Raw genomic sequence first — 20,553 nt, forward strand, 5'->3', positions numbered from 1 at the left:
ACAACTGCTAACTGGTCAACTTAAGTACGTCTTCACTCCAGGAACGCGTACTCGGTGCTGCGTCCGCCTACGCCTGCCTGCGGCTGTCATCGTCTTCTTCCCGCTCGCGCTCTCCATTCTCATCCTTATCCTCCTCTTCCCGGCCCTTGGCATGCTCATTCCCATTCCACCATGGCTCCTCCGCCTTCCCTCCACTCCCCCGTCGCCGCTTGCCGCCACCAGGCGCTGCTAACGCCCTCCGCCTTTCCTCCTCCAAGCCCCGCCCGCTTCTCTACTCGCCACCGCCGACGCCCTCGCCTCCCTCTATCTTCTGCTCCTGCCGCCGCAGACGGCGACGCCTCCTCCGCTGTGTCCGCCGCCAACCAATGGGGATCCCCCACCTCCTCCGTCCTCACTTTCCAGCAGGCCATCCAGCGCCTCCAGGTTCACTTCAACTCCTTGATCAATGCTCCTTCTTCCTGCTAACTAAGCTCACAAACCTGTCATGCAGGAGTATTGGGCCTCCGTAGGATGCGCTGTCATGCAGTGTAGCAACACCGAGGTAACCTATACCTTGCATAACATGCCTTGTATTCTTGCGCATTGTTACACTACACCTTATTACCATCGATTGCATTGCTTTCATCCACCAACAAAATCCAGGTTGGAGCGGGCACCATGAATCCTTTGACGTTTCTTAGGGTCTTAGGTCCTGAGCCGTGGAACGTCGCGTAAGTTCGCCTTCCCATCATCCTAAATTAAATATGTGTCAACCAACTCAGCTCCCACCCACTTTTGTTTATGCACTATCAAATTCTTCCTATTACAGTATTTATTATATATAAGGCTACAATCCTGGGCCCTGATGAAACTGATATAGATGCGTTTCGAATCAGTTATTACCTGATCGCATTTTGCTATTGCAAACATTCTCTTCAAGGTATGTGGAGCCAAGTATAAGACCAGATGATAGCCGCTACGGAGACAATCCCAATAGGCTTCAACGCCATACTCAGTTTCAGGTTGACTCAAGTTTCAGATACCCCCTTCATACCTTCTTCTATTTGATTGACCAAACCATTCCCAGCAGCTGAGCTGATCTCAGGTATTTAATCATTCATGTCAATAGGTAATTTTGAAGCCTGATCCTGGAAATTCGCAAGATCTCTTCCTGCACAGCCTTTCAGCAATAGGTATTACTAGTCTTCTTTTCAGTTCTACTACAAGATTTGTAAAACAAGGAAGACTAGTGTCATAATTTTTTTTATTAATGAAAGGCCCAGCTGATGCATGGTGATGTTCTTATGTTTCCCTCTTTCACATTTTTATGAATATAAATGAAGTCTTTGTCTCAGGTATTAATGTCCGTGAACATGACATCCGTTTTGTTGAAGACAACTGGGAGAGTCCGGTGAATTTCTACCTCCTTTTTGGTGTTATCCTTTTATGCCAGCCCATGCCCTTGTTGAAGTAAACACCAATGAAATATAATTCAGCTTATCAGCATGTCATATTAACTGTTGCTGCACTCAGTTAGTCTCATATATTATCATGTTGATGATTCTTCTTATTGATGACAGGTTCTTGGTGCTTGGGGACTGGGCTGGGAGGTTTGGATGGATGGCATGGAAATCACACAGTTCACATATTTTCAGCAGGTAGAGCTAACAAAAAGTGTGCATTACTTCATGACTCCTGCTCAATTTACACTGGGACCACACAGCTGTTTAGTCTGCATATCTTGGATGTAGCCGAGGAATGCAAACTAGAGCAATTTACTACTCATTAGATTTTTCTTTGAAGGAAAAAAAAGCCTAGACCATCCAGGTGGAACTTGATTATTTGCACCAAGAATAAAATAGCACCCAAAGTCGAAACTTTATGTATTCAAAACTAGATGACCTAGGATGAATTAGATGAATTTGCATTGTCACTTTATTTATTCAAAACTTTTCATGTCCTATTCCTCTCTAACCTCTGTACATTTTTTTTTTATCTCAATCACTGTAGTCAGGAAGCCTTCCGTTGCAGCCAGTTTCTGTTGAAATAACATATGGACTTGAACGTATCCTCATGTCACTTCAGGTCGGTCCAGTAATGGTCTCATACTTCCCTTTTATGAATCATACATATACAGTGCTTATTGCAATTCTTTTTTTCTTTATAGAATATTAAACATAACTCTTGGTTTTGTTGATTATCGATCCTTGACTCCTGTATGTTCATAGCATAACAATTGTTGTATTAACTTCTCCATTGAGATTATTTCCATACTCTGCTTGGTAGTATGACCTTTGAAAGAGCTGACCTTACTTTAGTTTAGATGTTGTGACAGGGAGTTGATCATTTCAAGAATATACAATACACTGAAGGCATTACATATGGAGAACTATTCCTTGAGAATGAGTATGTATCTTCTTGACTGTTTTGGATGCTATGCTTGTCTTCTTTTTCTTTAGTGTTTTCTTTGTCATTTGCTTAAGCTTAGGGCCTCGTTTATGGTTTCTTGATTTCAGGAAGGAGATGAGTGCGTATTATTTAGAGCATGCGGATGTCGATCGCATTCAAAACAACTTCGACGATTTTGAAGAAGAGGCTCGCTCCTTGTTATCACTGGGGCTGCCAATTCCGGCGTATGTTTGAATGATTTATATACATTATTTTTGGACTACAAGCAATTAAGTGATAAATTGATAAGTTGGACCTTGATTTGCAATGAGCTAGGTACGATCAGGTTCTGAAGGCCTCTCACGCTTTCAATATTTTAGACTCTAGAGGTTTTGTTGGTGTAACTGAGCGTGCAAGATATTTTGGTCGCATGCGAAGGTCTGGAACTATTATCCTTGTTTTCTTACTGTGCTTCCTCATCTGTTATCTACTTAACCTGGAAACTTGCTGCCTCTCTGTTCCTAGTTGAGAAACTGCTCTTCCGTGCCTATCATTTCCAGTTATTAGGGGATATCTGTATAGCTGTATTCAACTAATTTAGTTATATATCTCCGTTAGAATAACAAATGTCTTCGTTGAGGAGGTTTGACATCCTGCACTTTCTTTAAGTTTTAATAAGTCTCACTAATCGCTACTTAGATTTTTATTTTTTTCTTCCTACCTCATTGCTATGTGCTTAGAATTCTTAGTTGATTCACTCATTACTCTTCTTTCTTCTAGCTTCTGCATTGAAGTGAAAATAAAATTGTGATCTTGCTGAATGTTTTCTGCAGTCTTGCTCGTCAATGTGCTCAGCTTTGGGTGGAAACTCGAGAAAACCTTGGGCATCCGTTGGGTACTTATGAAGAGGCTAACCTTATCTATCCTCATGTCTCTGAAAAGCCTAATAGAGAGGTATTCATTTACACGACTTTGCGTCACTGAGTGTTTTTAAGGAAAAAAAGTTACATAAGATTGTGCATATATGATGTTGCAGACTATACACACATTGTTTAACTTAGGCCTTTGATTTCTGCCCTTTAGGGAGTGACAGGGCAGCCACGGGCATTTGTTCTTGAAATAGGAACAGAAGAGTTGCCACCCCGTGATGTCGTAGAAGCAACCAAACAGGTAAAAGCAAAGTTCTTCCTTCACCTTACAATACAAATTTCGATCCACATACAAGCAACATGATGACCCTTGCTTTGCAAATTTTTTTTCTAAATAGAATCTGCTGATTCCGTTTCATAGTGAAATGACCTGAAGTTTATTGTCTTTTGACCTTCTTCAGCTTGAGAAATCTGTAGTTAATACATTGGAGAAACGTAGATTGAGCCATGGAGAAGTGCACTCTTATGGGACACCAAGGAGATTAGCGGTATCATCTTGACCACTCTTATCTTACATTTAGTATCCTGACCAACCTTCTTGACGTATTTTTATACACCATATTTTTCAAGCTTTGTCAGAAATTGTAGTCACTTGAGTATTTAAAATCTTTATACGACGTGCCCTTTTTCGTGAGTAAAGACCAGGAGTGATATGGTAGAACTAGGGATAGCACGAAGAACCTATTTGTCGCCCTCCCTTGGGGGGCCTGACTACTTTTAGGGTTCTTCTTGCTTGATTACAATGGATGGTGTGGCTGTGCTTATATAGCTAGCTACCTAACAAACCCAATCTAATCTAAATAACCTTATCTCTCTAACAACCTTATCTCTAATGACCTGCTAACAAACTAATCTTATTCCCCTCGTGGTACTGTTCATGAGCTACAGGACTCGTGGGCCTAGGCCTGCGGCCAGTCCACTTGCCATAACACTTCACCACCCGTTGAAGACAGCTCGTCCTTGAGCTGTGGCAATGCTCAGAGCTGCAGACCGTATGGGGCTGGAACCCGGTGGCGATGAAGCACACTTGAGCAGACGTAGTTGAAGGCCTGGACGAGCTATAGGCAGATGGCGGCGTGAAGACTGCACTAGGTCGGGAGGTCTGCGGAGTCGCTGAGTTGCTGGGAGGCCTGAGAGTGCTGGAGAGGAGCGTCCGGGGAGAAGGCCGATACTGCGGGCATCGAGGTGGCCGGCGAAGCTGCGACCCGCAGGTGCAGCGCCGCTGCCGGCTTCGGGGCGTCGCTGGCGGGTCGGCCCGCGGGCGCGCCAGAGGCGGCGCTGGCAGGCTCGCCCGTGGGCGCGCCAGGGACGGCGCCGGCAGGGGAACACATGGGTCTGCACGCCGGGCAGGATGGCGGGTCGCAGTTTCAGCAGGCGAGGACTGTGGCCCTTGCGCGCGTGGTTGCTGTAGGCCAACAGTGGCTCTGATACCAAATGATATGGTAGAACTAGGGATAGCACGAAGAACCTATTCATCGCCCGTCCTTGGAGGTTTTGACTACTTTTAGGGTTCTTCTTGCTTGATTATAATGGATGGTGTGGTTGTGCTTATATAGCCAGCTATCTAACAAACCCAATCTAATCTAAATAACCTTATCTCTCTAACAACCTTATCTCTAATGTCCTGCTAACAAACCAATCTTATTCCCCTTGTGGTACTGTTCACGAGCTACAGGACTCGTGGGCCTAGGCTTGCGGCCAGCCCACTTGCCATAACAAGGAGTGAGTCTGGTGTGAGTTTACATAGAAATGAATGTGATGACCTGATGACTCGGCCAATGCATGGTGGAGATTTTTTTTTACCCGTTAGGCTTCTCTGCCTTTGTTTAGTATGTTAGGGATGTTTTGTGCATTTTTAATCACATGGAAGTCAAAAACTAGTGTGCATGAACAAGAGAACATCTTTTTTTATGAAAGAAGTGATTTTTTGGTAGGTATCTTTTAGTTATGTTTGTTTTATGAAAAGTCCTTGACATATTGGACCATTGTTTTCCTTTCACATTAGTACTTGTCCAATCTGAAGCTATAAGGAGTCCAGCTTTGATTTACAGATTGTTGTTGAAAACCTTAGTATGAAGCAAACAGAGGTAGAGGTTGAACTACGCGGTCCACCAGTTGCGAAGGCATTTGACCAAGATGGAAACCCCACTAAGGTTGGCTATCCAATTGGCTATACTCCTGTTGTGATATTGCTATTCTTGGGTCTCTTTTGTAGCCTGATGCATAAGTATGTGCATGCAGAAATTTTATTTTGGTTCTTTAGAAGAGAGTAGCATTGTTTAGAAAAAGCTGTGTGTTGTACCAATTCTGATAAGGGGCATTTTCTCTTAGAATAATTTCGTATTCTTATTTATTTTGTTGAGGGATTTTTACAGAATACTTTTCTTTATTCTTATCCAGGCCGCTGAGGGATTTTGTCGAAAGAATAATGTTTCTGTAGATTGTTTATATAGAAGAATAGATGGTATGCAAAACAAGCTCTTCCCTTTGAACTGCCGTTCCTTTTAGAGTTACCAATGTATGTTTGTAGTGTTTGTGTTTAACTTCATCACTGCACCATGTATATTGCGCATTGTGATTGGTTACCTACGCTCATCTTCACTTCTTGTTTGTGCTTGCTGTTCGAATCACCATGCGGTGTTGATTGCATGAAGTTATAGTAGAACTAATAATCTGTGCAGGTCAACATAGATATCACAAAATCATATCAGAATCGTATTAAATATCTGCATCATATCTGATTACTTGATGGCGTTGAGGCCTTATACTCTAATTAATGTATAACAGTTAATACAAGGAACTTATGTAAAATGTCCATTGTTGACCCTACTCTCCCCCTTTTTGCTTGAATATCTTTTCTTGTTGTTGTCTAAAGAGGCCTAAGTTTCATGTCAAATTTATACTTTACAGGTAAAACAGAATATATCTATGCTCGAGTCAGAGAGTCTGCTCGTTTTGCTGATGAGGTTCTTTCTTATCCTTTATATTTGCTTGACAGATGATTGTACTGGGTAACTGAAGAAGGAGCTTTGGTTCCTTGTACATTTATGGTGTTTATAGAATGGACTTGCACTGGAAGTCTGCAATGGGAATGATAAACATTTGCTGCATTGGCTAGGCTTTCTTTGTGACACCTTTCTTGTATCCTGACCAACAAATTAGTCTAGTGGATTCAAGTTTTGGAATTATTGGTGCTAGATGGCAAATTTTCACGTTTAAGAAAGATTAAGTGCTCCATCCTGCCAACCTCCACGATTTATAATAAACTAGGTGCTATGTTTCTTTGTACTAAGAGTTAATAAGGTGAGAACGAATTGGCTATTGATAATTTAGTAGGTACTGTGTTCGGTATCATGTGCCTTCTGGTGCCTAGCTCAACATGCATGACTGGGCGTATTTTTTTCTATTTCTTGTCAGTGCTTATCTCTCTCCATGCGTCTGTTCGTTAATTGTAGCGTGTCAATTGCAGGTCCTAACTGAAGATATTCCTACTATTATTTCTGGTATTTCGTTTCCCAAGTCAATGCGCTGGAACTCCAATGTACGTGTACCCTCAAAGCCATTGATGCTACAATGTTACTATTGTGTTCAATCATTTTTAAATGATCTAATATCATTATAGATTTGAAATAAAGTGATCAATTATGTACAGAATGAATGCTTCTTGATCATTATGTACCTTGGTTTAATTTTGCATAAACAACTAAATTTTACATCTCAACAATAGTTTCTTTCATTTGAGTAATGAGCTTTAGATATTATTTTCTCTAACATGAGCTGCATATCATTTCATTAAAAGGAGAGACTTGTTATGATATAGGCCCTGACTGCATTATGATTACCACACACGTGCCACTAACCAAATGATAAAAGACAATCCAACAACCTAAAACCTGACCCCTTCTGCACACCACAGTGAGCACAGCTTGCGACCCTTTATTAGGGCCCGGATGCACACCACTGAAAACACAATTGTTCTGTTGTTTCCACATATCCCAAGCAACCAATTGGACCAGGCTGTTGAAGCCATTATGATGTTTTTTATCCAGACATTTTGGACCACTATACCACCAGCTAGAAAAGGAGATATCTCTCTGTGGAAACACTGCTTGAAGGCTGACCCTCTGGAGGACCAAGAACCAAACTTCTTGAGACAGAACACAATAAATGTTGGATGGTTTCCTGCGACTGGTCATAAAGAGATCATTGCAAGGATGCAGCAGACGTCATTTCTCCAATCTGTCAGCCATCCAACACTGGTTCAAGAGGGCAAGCCAAAGAAAGATTCTGCAACGCAACGGAGCCCAGCATTTTCATAACTTCTTCCAAAAACTTGGTTGTCATTTCATCACCCACTATTGTTTCTACTGCTACAGAGAACATCACCCTACTTTAGGGTGCACCTGTGTATTTAGGCAGCACCTAGGATGCGATGGATCAGTTTTCGGTAACCACAGAGCCCAACCGTCTAAAGGTCATGAATACCGAGGACTCCATATTGGATTGGTTGACTCACCCTTAGCCAGTATACTAGGCAAATGCTATCATTAGCTTTCTCATGCCCCTTCCAAAGAAAATTCCGCCTAATCTTGTCAATCTCCACAACAGTCCATTTAGGCAGATCCATACAGCAATCATAAGATAGATAGGGGTAGCAGAGAGAATTACTTGAACCTTGACCAATCTGCCAGCCTGGTTCGTAACTGAGGCTTTCCAACCTGGAAGATAATCTGCAATCCTGTCAATTAGCTTTACTTATCTCATTACAAGGTTAATGTATTTTCATGCCACTCACTCTGGATTATTTCACTTGCAGATTGTTTTTAGTCGTCCAATACGCTGGATCTTGGCACTTCACGGAGATTTTGTTGTGCCATTTTCTTTTGCTGGTATCTCAAGGTAATACATTTTGTATTAGTACCGGACCTTTTTTTTTTGTTATGAACTTGGAGATTATTGTTCCTATCAATTATAACAAACACAATTTGCAATGGCAGTGGGAATTCATCATGTGGCCTTCGTAACTCTTCTGTGGCTAATTTTAAGGTTCTAATTGGACTTCCTTGTATATTTGATCTTTGTTTCTTTCATTACTTCTGTTTTGATGTTTATATTGAGTAAGAATATGCTGCATTAAGCCATTAATAAAAATTATGATACTTTACACTGTATTTAAGTTGGTTCATTTTGACATCTGCCCTTGCTTTTATATTGTACAGAAACTAAAATAACTAAAGCAGCAAGCAACATGCTACCAACTAATTCTATTGATGTACTTTCGGTAGCTCAATGAACTACAGTTATGCACAACCTTGGTCCACCGAAGCCTAGCCGGGCAGGAACCCCACCTGCGCTGCTGCCTTGGCAGCCTGGGACCCATCTGCATCTGTTGCAGAGGGAGGTGGACACAAATGCAGCACCCAGTGGCCAGGGTTAGAGCCCTGGGCTCATGGAACCTCTACTGAGTCCTCTATCATTGAGCTACATGCTCATCTGCCTTTGCCTGGAGAATATTTTGTCCGTCCATGCTAAAATCGACCCCTTTGTATTTTAAAAGCATTAATGCACCTTACCTGGTACCACCTGATTTAAGTTGCATGGGTGTTTCATGAAGCATGGTACATTGATATGATGGATACATCCAGTTAACAATTTAGGTTGGCATTTAGTACTTGCACTAATCCATTATGGGCAGGTTGTGGCCTATCATTATAAACCTAGTATTGTCTAGTGGAGGATTGTGAGCAAAGATTGTGCCAAAATATCCTTCCTTTTTGAAGCATTTGCTACTATTTTTGTTGAAATCCAGCTAATCGTATCTATCAAGTAATCTAAAACTCTTTCCAATTATCAGGTGGAAACTGCAGAATCATATTTATCTGCTGTGGAAAAAGCTGGGCTCCTGATTGATATGCAGGTGAGATGAGCACATATAGGTTCTTCATACGCACATTTGCGATCCACGAACTCATTTTTATTTGATTTGAACATTTAATCTTGGTCAGCTTTTGTAACCTGCATGAAGCAGGGAAAAAGCTAAATTGACTCATTATAATTTTCAATTGCTCAGCATTCCAGGTCTTATTGTAGTTAATTTCACTGCAGGAGCGCAAGGAAAGAGTCTTGCGTGACTCTACTATATTGGCTAAAGGTGTCGGTGGAGATTTCATTGCACCTGATAGTTTGCTGCAGGAGGTAGATGTTCCTTCTTCATTGTTTGACTTTTTATCATAATTTGTACTGTCAGAAAGTTTAACTTATCCCAAAATATTTCAAACCACATGACGCAGGTTGTCAATCTTGTGGAGGCGCCTATGCCCATCCTTGGTCAATATGATGATTCCTTCTTAGAACTTCCGAAAGATGTACTGATTACGGTATGTTCAGCTTTTGATTGTTGATGCCTATAAGTTGCACTGTTTTTTATTCTGACGATTCGTTGACCAAAACGATAAGCCTGCTGACATGTAACCTTGTTTGGTAATATTTGTATTCTGCTGCATATTTTTAACCAGAACTGCAACTGCAGGTTATGCAGAAACACCAGAAGTATTTCGCTGTAACCTCCAAGTCCACGGGCAATCTGCTACCATATTTTATTGCTGTGAGAGGATTTTTGCCCATCTTATACTTGAGAATTGAATAATGTGTTTTTTTTTTGCCCCTTTGTTTAACCACTTTTCTTTTAGGTTGCCAATGGTGCCATTAAAGAGGAAGTTGTCCGCAGAGGCAATGAAGCTGTTCTCAGGTTATGCAAAGGCCCTATGATAATTTTGTAAACTAGTTGTGGCGTGCATTTTAATTTCAAGTTATTTGCATGAACAACAAATCACCAAATCACCATAGTCAACTAAATAGCATTATGTTTGAAATTTTCTTTCTGTACCCTCTGAATTTTTGTTTCATTAGATTAGAGGACTTAAGTCAACTTCAGATTCTGAATTGGTGTAGAATGCAGGGCAAGGTATGAGGATGCCAAATTCTTTTATAAGATGGATACACAAAAGAAATTTTCTGAATTCCGAGGCCAGCTTAATGGTATTCTTTTTCATGTAAGTATGGTCTCCTGAATTCTTATACTATAACTTTTATAATGCTTGTCTTATATCATATTTACATCTGATTGAATAGGAAAAACTTGGCACAATGCTCGATAAAATGACACGCGTTGAAAATATTGTTTCTGAATTGACCCTTATTCTCGGAATAAATGAGGGAATGATCCCAATTATCAAAGATGCAGCTGCGTTGGCCATGTCAGATCTTGCCACTTCTATTGTGACGGAATTTACTTCACTTGCTGGAGTTATGGCACGCCATTATGCTTTGAGAGATGGCATTCCTGAAGAGGTTGCTGGTTCTTTTTTAATGTCATAAATTTGGTACCAACTTGTCTTAGCATCTTGTCCATTTTGGCTGAGTAAATATTCATGTCAAAGATTGCAGAAGCACTATTTGAGATAGCACTTCCTCGGTTTTCGGGTGATGTGTTTCCAAGAACGGATGCTGGCATAGTCCTTGCGGTTGCTGATAGGTACTGTGCACGCAGACTTAGCCCATTCAGTGTTTATAGCATTATCGACATTGAGAAAATAACCTGTACCGTGTATATGTTACTTCTGTTAGCAGTAGCACACAGAAATTTAGTGGGAACTTCCCAGATCTAGTACTTCATTTCATTTGTCTAAGAATTTTTACAAGTTAGAGAAGTTGCTTCCCTTTATTCATTTGCTTTACAGATTAGATAGCCTAGTTGGTTTGTTTGGAGCTGGATGTCAGCCAAGTTCTACGAACGATCCATTTGGACTTCGAAGGGTCTCTTATGGACTGGTAAGGGAATTTGAAAGAAGTTCAAATGTCATCACATAAAACTTTCTTATATATCCTTTTTATCTAGGTTCAAATATTGGTTGAGAACAAGAAGAGCTTTGATCTCAGGAGAGCCCTCACCTTGATGGCAGAGGTGCAACCCATAGATATAGATATTGATGTTATAGATGAGGTCAGTATGCATTTCAGATCATGTTTATGAACTATGCTCATTTAGTATGAAAGCAGTTACTCTGACGTAACGTCATGTGACGTGGTCACTGACAGGTGGGCCCATGTCCAGCAGGCCTGCATGTCAGTGACCGCGTCAGAGGGAAGTTATGTCATAGGATCTCTGTGCATTTGGTTCCTGACAGCTTAATGTCAAAATCATTTTAGGCAGTACAATTTGTCACGAGGAGACTGGAGCAGCTTCTGGTACGTATCTTCTTGATCGTTATGATAGTTATACACATATTACACATTTTCATTTTGGGTGTTTACTACATGGTTATATTTACCATGGAAATAGAAGTTATTTTCGGATGTACCGATTAGTTTCAGCAATATGTTTCTTCTTCTCAAAGTTCATATGCATACATGCCACCATGTGAAAATATTGATATAGCTTCTTCTACTGCTGTGCTGATCCTTTCTTTGATTTAGGATTAACCTTGAACTGATATATCTGCATTTCATGTAAAACTCATCTTGCTCCATGTCATCAAAACTTTGTTGGATGAAATCCATTGCCTCTTTGAAAGTGGCATCTATTCTTCTCATTCTTATCAGGTGGATGAGGGAATTAACTGCGAGATAGTCCGTTCAGTGCTTATGGAGCGTGCAAACTGCCCCTATCTAGCGGCACAAACAGCAACTGAAGTAAGATGTCATGTGTCCCCCACCTATCCTCCTCCCCAATGATTCTTCAGTTCTTCCAAGTACTCTATGAAGTCCTGAACTGGATATCGCTTTCAAATGCGTAATACTTTTCTGAAATGTATGAAGGGCTATGGGTTTGTGGTTAACCGTTATGGTTTTTGTTACATGAACTCTTGCAGATGGAAGCATTTTCAAGAACGGAAACATTTCCAAAAATTGTTGAAGCGTATTCAAGGCCAACAAGAATCATACGTGGAAAAGAAATTGAGTCTGCTTTGGAGGTACTGGCTTAAACATGTACCATCATAAACTGCTATTACAGTTCAAATTATGGTTAAGTTTTTGACTCAGCAAGCAGCCCATCACCAGACTGGAGTACTAGTTGAATCGGTCATTGGTTTCTTTCCTGACTGAATTTATGGTCATTGGTTTCTTTCCTGACTGCATTTATGTATAGGTGGACCCAAGTGTATTTGAGAAAGATGAAGAAAAAGTTTTGTGGGACGCTTACTTGGAGGTTGCTGACAAGATCCATCCTGGTACACATTTTTCATTCACTTTTGCTGTGATGGTTTGCTTCTCTGCATTATGTTTGTTTAACTGTGCTGTATCCATCCTCTAGGTGTTGATATTAAAACCTTTGCTGATGCTTCTCTGCTCTTGATACAACCCCTAGAAGATTTCTTCAATAATGTTTTCGTCATGGCGGTGAGTTTGAGATGCCTTCAATAACCTCTGTTGTTGCTGCTGCTGCTGATCCTCCGGGGGTTCTTACTGATGATGCATGTCATGCACAGGAAGACGAGAGAATTCGCAACAACCGGCTGGCGCTGCTGAGAAAGATTGAGAGTTTGCCCAAGGGAATCGCAGAGCTGTCAGTTTTACCTGGGTTTTAGCCGGCGGGGCCTGCCTGGCTAAATACCAGTTTCACTGCTGTTCCTGGGTTACGAGCCTACTGCTGAGTGAGTCTAAAGAGAAGGGCAACTTCTGCTGGTGCCAGGATTTCTGAGCAGATTTTGCATATATTCACCGCCTGCTCATTAAATTTTTAAAAAGATTTCTGAGCAGATTTTGCATATATTCACCGCCTGCTCATTAAATTTTTAAAAAGATTATTATTCGGCAGAACAATACACAACGCATTGTGTGCGCTAGGCAACAGAGTATTTCATTTCCTTTCATTTCAAATCCAGATGCGTGAGCGTGATGGTACATCATATCACAGCAAAACGTCCTATTTCAAAAAACAGCAACGCAACCATCATCCATACAGGTTACAACATCTTACAACTACAAAGGCTACAACTATACCAGACTCTAGCAATTCCCATCTCTCATTGGGCAATGACAATGAGCTGCAAATCAGCCTGAATGAATCTCAAACATGTATATATACTCTCTTCTCTTCCACATTTCTCAAGTCATGCGATCAAAAGCCCCACGTCATATAGCAGTAATAGCACAATATACATGCCATACTTGAGCGGGCACTCCTTCAGCGATAAAAGCTGGCTTTGGGGCAAAGCTTTTCTACAGATCCATCTGCTGGACCAACCACTGGCCGTAGCTTGATCTCATAAAGCTTTGGCCACAGCTTTCCTGTCACTGCAAGTACAGCACCAAACAGGCTCATCACATCTCTTTCATCCTGAGGCCACTTATTATAAGAGGTGCATCTAGGACAAATGGCCAACTGAGTGGAACTCACCAAATAATCTGTGGTTTCCTTCATCCCAAGCTATTCCGTTTAGGACATCAATATTCTGGAACACAAAAGCAGATTCCATTGAAGAAATCATGCCATTTCTGCTATTAGATTTGGATTTTCTTTTCTTATATAATATATACCTATAATGATGGAACAATCCCGTTACCCTGACAAAGCTACCATGTAGTATTGAAACGAGGCTAATTCCAGAATGGACCATCAACAACTGGACAAAAAAGGACAATAACGAATAAACTACCTACCGTATAACCAGAATTCAACAAGTTCCGCCTGCAAGATGACAACAACACAAACATCATTACTCTTAGGTGGGAACACTACATGCTACACGACGATGACAAAGCCTTTTAGACCTAAGGAAATTAGGGTAGGATAGAGAAGAAACCAAACATGAGTCAATAATATCAATACTATTATTTCCTTTGAAATAAAAAAAAAAACATACCTCAGCTCATGAAGAAAGATCCAGCTCAGCACTTGGCCATCTTCAGGGGAGACTCTAGCTATGCAGTCTGTCTACATATCATAGCTTTCAAAACCGAGGTCCAGTTCACAACATTATAGAAAATTAACAGGTATCTCTCAATACATTGATAGGTCATAAATTAATAGGATGCAACAAATTACATGGAAATACAGTCAGCCAGGTCACACAAGCCATCTAGCCACAGGTGGACAGAAAGATAGATAGAAGAAGTCCCACCATCCTTATTGCTGAGTTTGAAAACAATTCAAACAGATAAGCTAACACAGTTTGTACGAAGCAAGCAACTGGTTTGATAGTATAATGTTGCATTATGACTTATGAGAGTTTCCAGTCAGCCAGTTTATCAGCTACTACTACTACCAGTCTGCTACAACAATGATGATAAATTGCCATTCAGCACAAGAAAAGCCTGAGATAATTGAGACTGATCATTCATAAACAACACCTAAGATTGCATCGGTTCAGACGAGGAACAACACAGTGAAACTTGGTTGTTCTGAGGAAAGCTGAAACTTGGTTGTTCTGAGGAACAGCACAAATAATAGTCGGTGAAACTTTTAAACCTAATTTATATTTGGTCTAGATCAGGCATTCATGGATGAGAAATAACCGACATCGTGGCGGCACTAAGATACTAATGAAGATATAGTGGTCCTTGTCCAATGTTGTTATATAGTCACACTAAGATAAGATACTTCATAATAAGCAATTGCCAGTCAGGAGGAAGTAGACAACTAACCTGCCAGACATTTGCCCAGACTTCACCATCTATGTACTCCAGTTCATTAATATTGGGGACTTCATTATCCTGATACTTGACGGTCACCATTTTCATAACTGCATGAAAATACATATTAAACCAAAAAAGATAGAAGACTTTATGTTAACAGAATATCAAGTGCAACAGCAGTAACCTTTAAATGACTTTGGATCCATCTGATATAACTTCGAACTACCATCGCTGCCAAAAAGAACCTTTCCATCAGTAGCCAGACCCCAACCATCACGCATTTTATGGGTAAAACTCTTGCGCTGCATATTCAGCAGATAGCACATTAGCACACTACATAAAGCATTATCCAGAAACTATGATAGATAAAAAAAAAGGCAATTATGAAAGAGCTAAATATTTGCAGCAATCAATACCATCGGGAAATGAAGCCTGTGTTACTAAAGTTTGTGTCTATGATCATCTTTTCACTGGAAATGAAGCACAATGAACAAAAACATCGGGTATATTCTTCTGATGATACTATAGAGGGTGGATAGTAGGAAGATGGAAGAAAACACAAAACAAAAATAACGCTTGTCCAACTTGTCCATTCGTATAAGTACATGTCATAGCAATAAGACATGTATGCTGTGAGAAGTCTATAGAGTGGCTTAGGTACAAACCTAGAAAGAATAACTGTATATATTTTTGACAGTAAACCGGCGGGTGAATAATATAGCTCAAGCGATATGAGTAAAGTGCAAAGCAATTGTACATCTAGAACTAACACGAAGAGTAGTGTCAAAAAAGAAAAGAAAAGCTGAAATCCAAATTATGTGGGATATTAGGATAATCGGCCAAGGTTTAAAGCAAAAGGTCTGCATCATCTGTAACTGGGGTAAACACAGGATGTGGGGCAGTAACATACTTTGGTGAAGTTATGTCGGTCATATATAAATCCATCGTTCTTCAACCAGGTGACTTGAAACAATCTACAGGATGAAACAAAGGAAAAGGAGATGAGGTCTGGATGGGCAGAATGCAAACAAAGTAAGCACGTTGTCTCCGAGAAAGTAATTGGAATGTAAGGTGCGCTTGAGGTTTACGTACCTGTCACCAAGAAGGGTTAAACCTTCTCCAAACATATCCCCATCCATTTGGTGGTGAACCAGAACCTAAGAAATGGTGATGTGACGAACATCATTTAAAGGTAATTAGTAAAACAAGCTTAGAGAGAGTGTTGCAAGCATGAGATATTATGCAATGATCAACATTAGTAAGCAGCATACTTTTCCAGTGGGAAGCTCCACTTCTCGGACAGAAGACTGTTGAGAAACCGAAAGTAGAGAGCTTTAGTGATATATCGTGGATACAATCATACGATGAGTAGAGTAGAGGATTGTTGGACAAGGTAGGAGTGGACATTACCCTGTGGTAAAGGCCAGTGGACTCGAAAAGAGTGTCATTTCCCCCATACAAGAGACCCTACAGGATGCACACAGATGCAGCAGAGTAAGAAGGCATCGTCTTGAGCATTGGACGGTCAGGAATTGAGGAAATGCCGTTCCTTTCAGCATTTCTACTAGAACACCCAGGTAGTACTCCTAATTAAGAAAGTCAAGCAGGAAGCAAAATTCCCGTTCCCCAGCGGTGAGGTGAGATCTCAGGAAGAAATAAATACCTGGGTGAAGGCATCCGGGTCGTGGGGGTACTCGCGGACGAGATCGAAGGAGTAGAACCTGCTGGCCGCCGCTGGGCGGCCGAGGAGGGCGGCCGGCGGGGAGCCGACTCGCCAGGTGGCGTAAGCGGCAGCGATGAGGAGGAGCGCGGCCAGCGCGGCGGCGACGGCAATGAGAGGGCGGCGGAGGTAGAGCGGCTTTGGGGGTTGGGGTGCGGAGATGGAGATGGAGAAGGTGGAGGAGGCGGGGGGCATGGCGCGACGGCGGTGCGGCGGCGGAGGCCTCCGTCGGGACGCGGAGGGCATCTGGGTCTGGGTGGGTGGGCAGTCAACAGCTTGGCTGGCTGGCTTGGTGCCGTGGCAGGTGGAGGGGGATACGCGCCACTTCTACGACTACAAGCCTAGCTAGTACAAACAAACTTTCAAAACCAAACGGAAGCCACGACAAAAGGACATGAGAATTACAAAGGAAATTCACATGGGATTCAAGACTTTTATTTAGTCTCAATATCTTGTTTTGGCTTGTGATGAAAATTAAGATGAGGAGTTTAAATTAAAGAAGCTTTAACCATATTTGGTTCGTGGTTTTGAGCGTGGGAAGTCGTATAGTATCCAAGTCATAATGAAAGTTGTACGGTTAGTACCTAAATTTAGATGAATGATGAATTAGTACGAGAGTAGGAATCAAAATAAGAGGGCAAGTTTTGTTGTTGAATGTTGACCCAAGAAGGAAGCTGTTATTGAATTTTTCCTTACCGATCGACAGATCAGTTGACATTATATTTATCATTTCATCGTGATACAATCTTGATGATGATTTATTTCTTCCACCATGTTACTGGCAGTATACAATACTAGTTCTCACCACCTCCATCCTAAAGACATAATATTTAGGATAAGTTAATTAGTTTAAAACAAGTTACAATCTGCCTAGTTGCATATATGTTCATGTCTCGCAAGCTAATTAATCACAGGATATATTCCCACCGTTCCAAATTACTGTTCGTTTTGATTTTTTCAGATTCATAGCTTTTGATATGCACCTACATATATACTATATCTAAATACATGACAGAATTTATATATTTAGAAAAGCTAAAATGAATAGTATTTTAGAACCGAGAGAGTATAAATTAATCGATAAGATAGGAAAGCATGTTCCCAACATGTGTGCATTGTATCCTCTCGAATCGCGGCCATTGACCTCGTGATCAGAAAAAAAAAACACGTACAAGCTTCTAGTAGTGTAGTGTGGACAGATGATGATGTTGCGAAATAATTTAATTGGTAATTAATTAGTATTAGAGATAATTGTACAGGACCTTTCGTGAAAGAGTGTGGACCCTTAACCCTCAAGGGACATGATGCTCTTTGGACATGTCCTTTCCCCTTTATAAATATATAACCAGATCATTTAATCAATCAATCAATTGAGAAAATTCTCATATTCATTCTTTCCGTCTCCCTTCAACTATCGACAGATGACGCGCTGATCTGATTATCTGTTGGTTAAGCGACCTAGCGTTAGGTTAACCTCTACCTACCTACCTCTCTCTCTCTCTGCTAGGCTCTAGCTGTTTCTTCCAACATTAAAGTTGGCAAGCAAGGTAGCATGGGTGATAGAGTATGTAATTTTGTTATATATAAATATATAATGATGTGCCTGCATACAGGTGTTATGGTCAGGTCAGGGGTGTTCCCACGTGGTGACATATACACGCACGGTAACAGCACGTATGAATTGGTTGAGTTGAGTTGGTTCCAGAGTCATCCTAACTAGCGCTGTTCAGAACCAGAACCTGCTAATTCGTTTAAAAGTATAGAACCACCATTAATTGTTAAAAAGTAAATCTAGGAAATATACGAACACCCATGTAACATGGGCCATGTTGCGTCGAGAACTCAAACTCTAAATCCTAACCCTAAACACGGCCAGAAAATGTGACACCAGAAATAATATAATGTGTAGCTTTGATCATTGACAAAGAAAGAAAAATGTAAGAAGGCAAATACTATATCTCTATATCTATGTTAGTACGTTCAAGCAATAATACCATGCACATGACGAACGAGTATTGATACGACGACAAGCAATTAAGGCTGATCTGAGGGTTTTAATTACTTTCCATCTAGCTTACCCTTCACATTTCGTGTACAATTCAACGACGATAATGACATGATGATGCATTATATATATTCAATTGAGGTGAATATATATAGATGATACGGGATCTAATAAACAAGTAGCATTAATCAATTCAACGACGATAATGACATGATGATGCATGGATCATGGATGGGAGGGGAGGGACAATCTTAAATGCAATCTAGTTAACATGGCCCCAACTGCAAGCTAAGGTATAGTAGCTGCGGCGACAGCGACTGCCAGCTCCAAATTGCATTGGAGTACTAGATCTTTCTTGTATATTATTATTATTATCATTAAAGTAGTTTTCCTAGCTAGCTTTTCGATCTTCCTGGCTGAAACAATCGAAGAAGAAGAAGAAGAAGAAGAACTGTATAGTGAACCTCGGAATAATGCAAGTTAAAGATGGCATTATATTGGTCGTTATGGTGATGACAGCTGAGCCTGAGCTGGCCATCGTACGTGCACATATGTACGTATTCGTTGAAAGAACAAATCAGTTCTTGATGACGACTAGTTGAAATACATATATTTGTAATGTGCCAGCTACTAATATAGATATTATATTTATAATAATAATGTTGGCGCATTGCTGTTAGCTAGTATCGTGTTATCTGGGGGTACTTGGTTCCAGGGACTAAAATTTAGTCCCTATTACATTGAATATTTAGATACTAATTAGGAATATTAAATATAGGTTAATTACAAAACCAATAGCATAAATGAAGGCTAATTCGCAAGATGAATCTATTAAGCCTAATTAGTTCATGATTTGACCATGTGATGCCACAGTAAATATGTGCTAATTATGGATTAATTAGGTTATTCATCTCGCTAATCAGCCTTCATTCGTACTATTAGTTTTATAATTAATCTATATTTAATACTCTTAATTATATGCGACGGGACTGAACTCCGTGAACCAAACACCCTGTACCGTACCGTTGGAACTGCTGCTGTTGGAACGTGCATGACAACCATGCAGATACGCTATATATCCCGTCCGATCTCTAGCTACTAGGTGTGCGCTGTCATTCACTTCTGAGCAAAAAATCAGCTAGCAACGTGTGCCCATCATCCATTATTATTTATTTGTTAAAAGAACAGCCTGCCGGGGTCAAAGTCTAAGTTTGAAGATGTAGCGGGTATACATATGCAGTTGTTGGTGGTTGGGCATTATATTCATGCACGGCAAGCCTAAGTAACTCAAGGTCATCAGTAGGGTCCGGCCCTTCCAAATTATAGCTATTATTTTAACTTTTCTAAATACATAACTTTTGTTATATATTTAGATATAATATATATCTAAGTGCATGTCTACTATATATTTAGAAAAGTCAAAACAAATAAAAATTTGGGACGAAGGAAGTACTGTCTAGTAGTAGGTGTATAGAAAAGTTAACACGTTTAAACGTGGGGTTACGTGTCTTTGAATAGGTCCTGATTGGTGTTTTTTAAAAGATATGAACTAGGTAACGTACTATGCATGTCGATATTATCTGCTACTATTATGCGTGTGAAACGAAGAAAAAAATATTTGTATAATTTTGATGGACGGGGTGAGGAGAGAGCTAGGCGACGGACAAGCCGGACAGCAAAAAGATGATGTGTTAGTTCAATGTGAGTGGCTAGGTGCGTTTGGATGCATGCATGCACCTCGCTCAGGCTCCAGGGATGCATAGCAGCCAGGGAGCCTGGCTACCGGGAAACGAGAATGGCTCACGGCGTGCAACATATTAGCAAGTTAATGATGATATTAGCATATTTTAAGGTACATTAGTATGTCATGAGGTGGCTGGACTTTGCTTTAGGGG

The 20,553-nt window shown here is 40.7% G+C and overlaps 2 protein-coding genes across 6 annotated transcripts; one reads left to right on the top strand and one right to left on the bottom strand.

The window, feature by feature from the left end:
- The first annotated feature begins 60 nt into the window (after positions 1 to 60).
- On the top strand, positions 61 to 13,125 carry LOC101762290 (glycine--tRNA ligase, chloroplastic/mitochondrial 2). Of its 3 annotated transcripts, XM_004964212.4 has the most exons (36): positions 66 to 423; positions 491 to 541; positions 643 to 710; positions 920 to 1,001; positions 1,109 to 1,172; positions 1,335 to 1,390; positions 1,560 to 1,637; positions 1,990 to 2,064; positions 2,315 to 2,385; positions 2,496 to 2,612; positions 2,704 to 2,805; positions 3,201 to 3,321; positions 3,451 to 3,537; positions 3,698 to 3,784; positions 5,348 to 5,449; positions 5,697 to 5,760; positions 6,207 to 6,262; positions 6,766 to 6,837; positions 8,113 to 8,195; positions 8,294 to 8,342; positions 9,151 to 9,213; positions 9,402 to 9,491; positions 9,587 to 9,673; positions 9,826 to 9,900; positions 9,986 to 10,044; positions 10,255 to 10,348; positions 10,428 to 10,646; positions 10,736 to 10,830; positions 11,036 to 11,126; positions 11,194 to 11,298; positions 11,505 to 11,543; positions 11,898 to 11,987; positions 12,167 to 12,268; positions 12,445 to 12,526; positions 12,610 to 12,695; positions 12,785 to 13,125. In XM_004964212.4, the coding sequence occupies exons 1-36, from the start codon at positions 172 to 174 to the stop codon at positions 12,881 to 12,883; spliced, it is 3,213 nt and encodes a 1,070-aa protein (XP_004964269.1). In that variant the 5' UTR covers positions 66 to 171; the 3' UTR covers positions 12,884 to 13,125. The 3 variants fall into 3 exon arrangements, with proteins under 3 accessions (XP_022681546.1, XP_004964269.1, XP_022681547.1); XM_022825811.1 differs by lacking the exons at positions 11,898 to 11,987; positions 12,167 to 12,268; positions 12,445 to 12,526; positions 12,610 to 12,695; positions 12,785 to 13,125 and having other exon boundaries at positions 61 to 423; positions 11,394 to 11,535; XM_022825812.1 differs by lacking the exons at positions 66 to 423; positions 491 to 541; positions 643 to 710; positions 920 to 1,001; positions 1,109 to 1,172 and having other exon boundaries at positions 1,335 to 1,449.
- A 9-nt stretch (positions 13,126 to 13,134) lies between these two features.
- Positions 13,135 to 16,956, bottom strand: LOC101761871 (glutaminyl-peptide cyclotransferase). Of its 3 annotated transcripts, none has more exons than XR_002677323.1 (11): positions 16,597 to 16,956; positions 16,344 to 16,400; positions 16,205 to 16,240; positions 16,026 to 16,090; positions 15,844 to 15,907; positions 15,118 to 15,235; positions 14,943 to 15,040; positions 14,162 to 14,232; positions 13,959 to 13,986; positions 13,696 to 13,835; positions 13,135 to 13,592 (listed from the first exon to the last, which is right to left on the bottom strand). XR_002677323.1 is itself a non-coding variant. In XM_004964211.3 (11 exons), the coding sequence occupies exons 1-11, from the start codon at positions 16,897 to 16,899 to the stop codon at positions 13,483 to 13,485; spliced, it is 1,005 nt and encodes a 334-aa protein (XP_004964268.1). In that variant the 5' UTR covers positions 16,900 to 16,953; the 3' UTR covers positions 13,152 to 13,482. The 3 variants fall into 3 exon arrangements, 1 of the variants encoding a protein (XP_004964268.1); XM_004964211.3 differs by having other exon boundaries at positions 13,152 to 13,592; positions 13,696 to 13,750; positions 16,597 to 16,953; XR_002677322.1 differs by having other exon boundaries at positions 13,509 to 13,592; positions 13,696 to 13,750; positions 13,836 to 13,986.
- Between the last annotated feature and the right edge of the window lie 3,597 nt (positions 16,957 to 20,553).

The sequence above is a fragment of the Setaria italica genome, chromosome IV (assembly GCF_000263155.2).
Source record: "Setaria italica strain Yugu1 chromosome IV, Setaria_italica_v2.0, whole genome shotgun sequence".
NCBI classification, from domain to species: Eukaryota; Viridiplantae; Streptophyta; class Magnoliopsida; order Poales; family Poaceae; genus Setaria; species Setaria italica.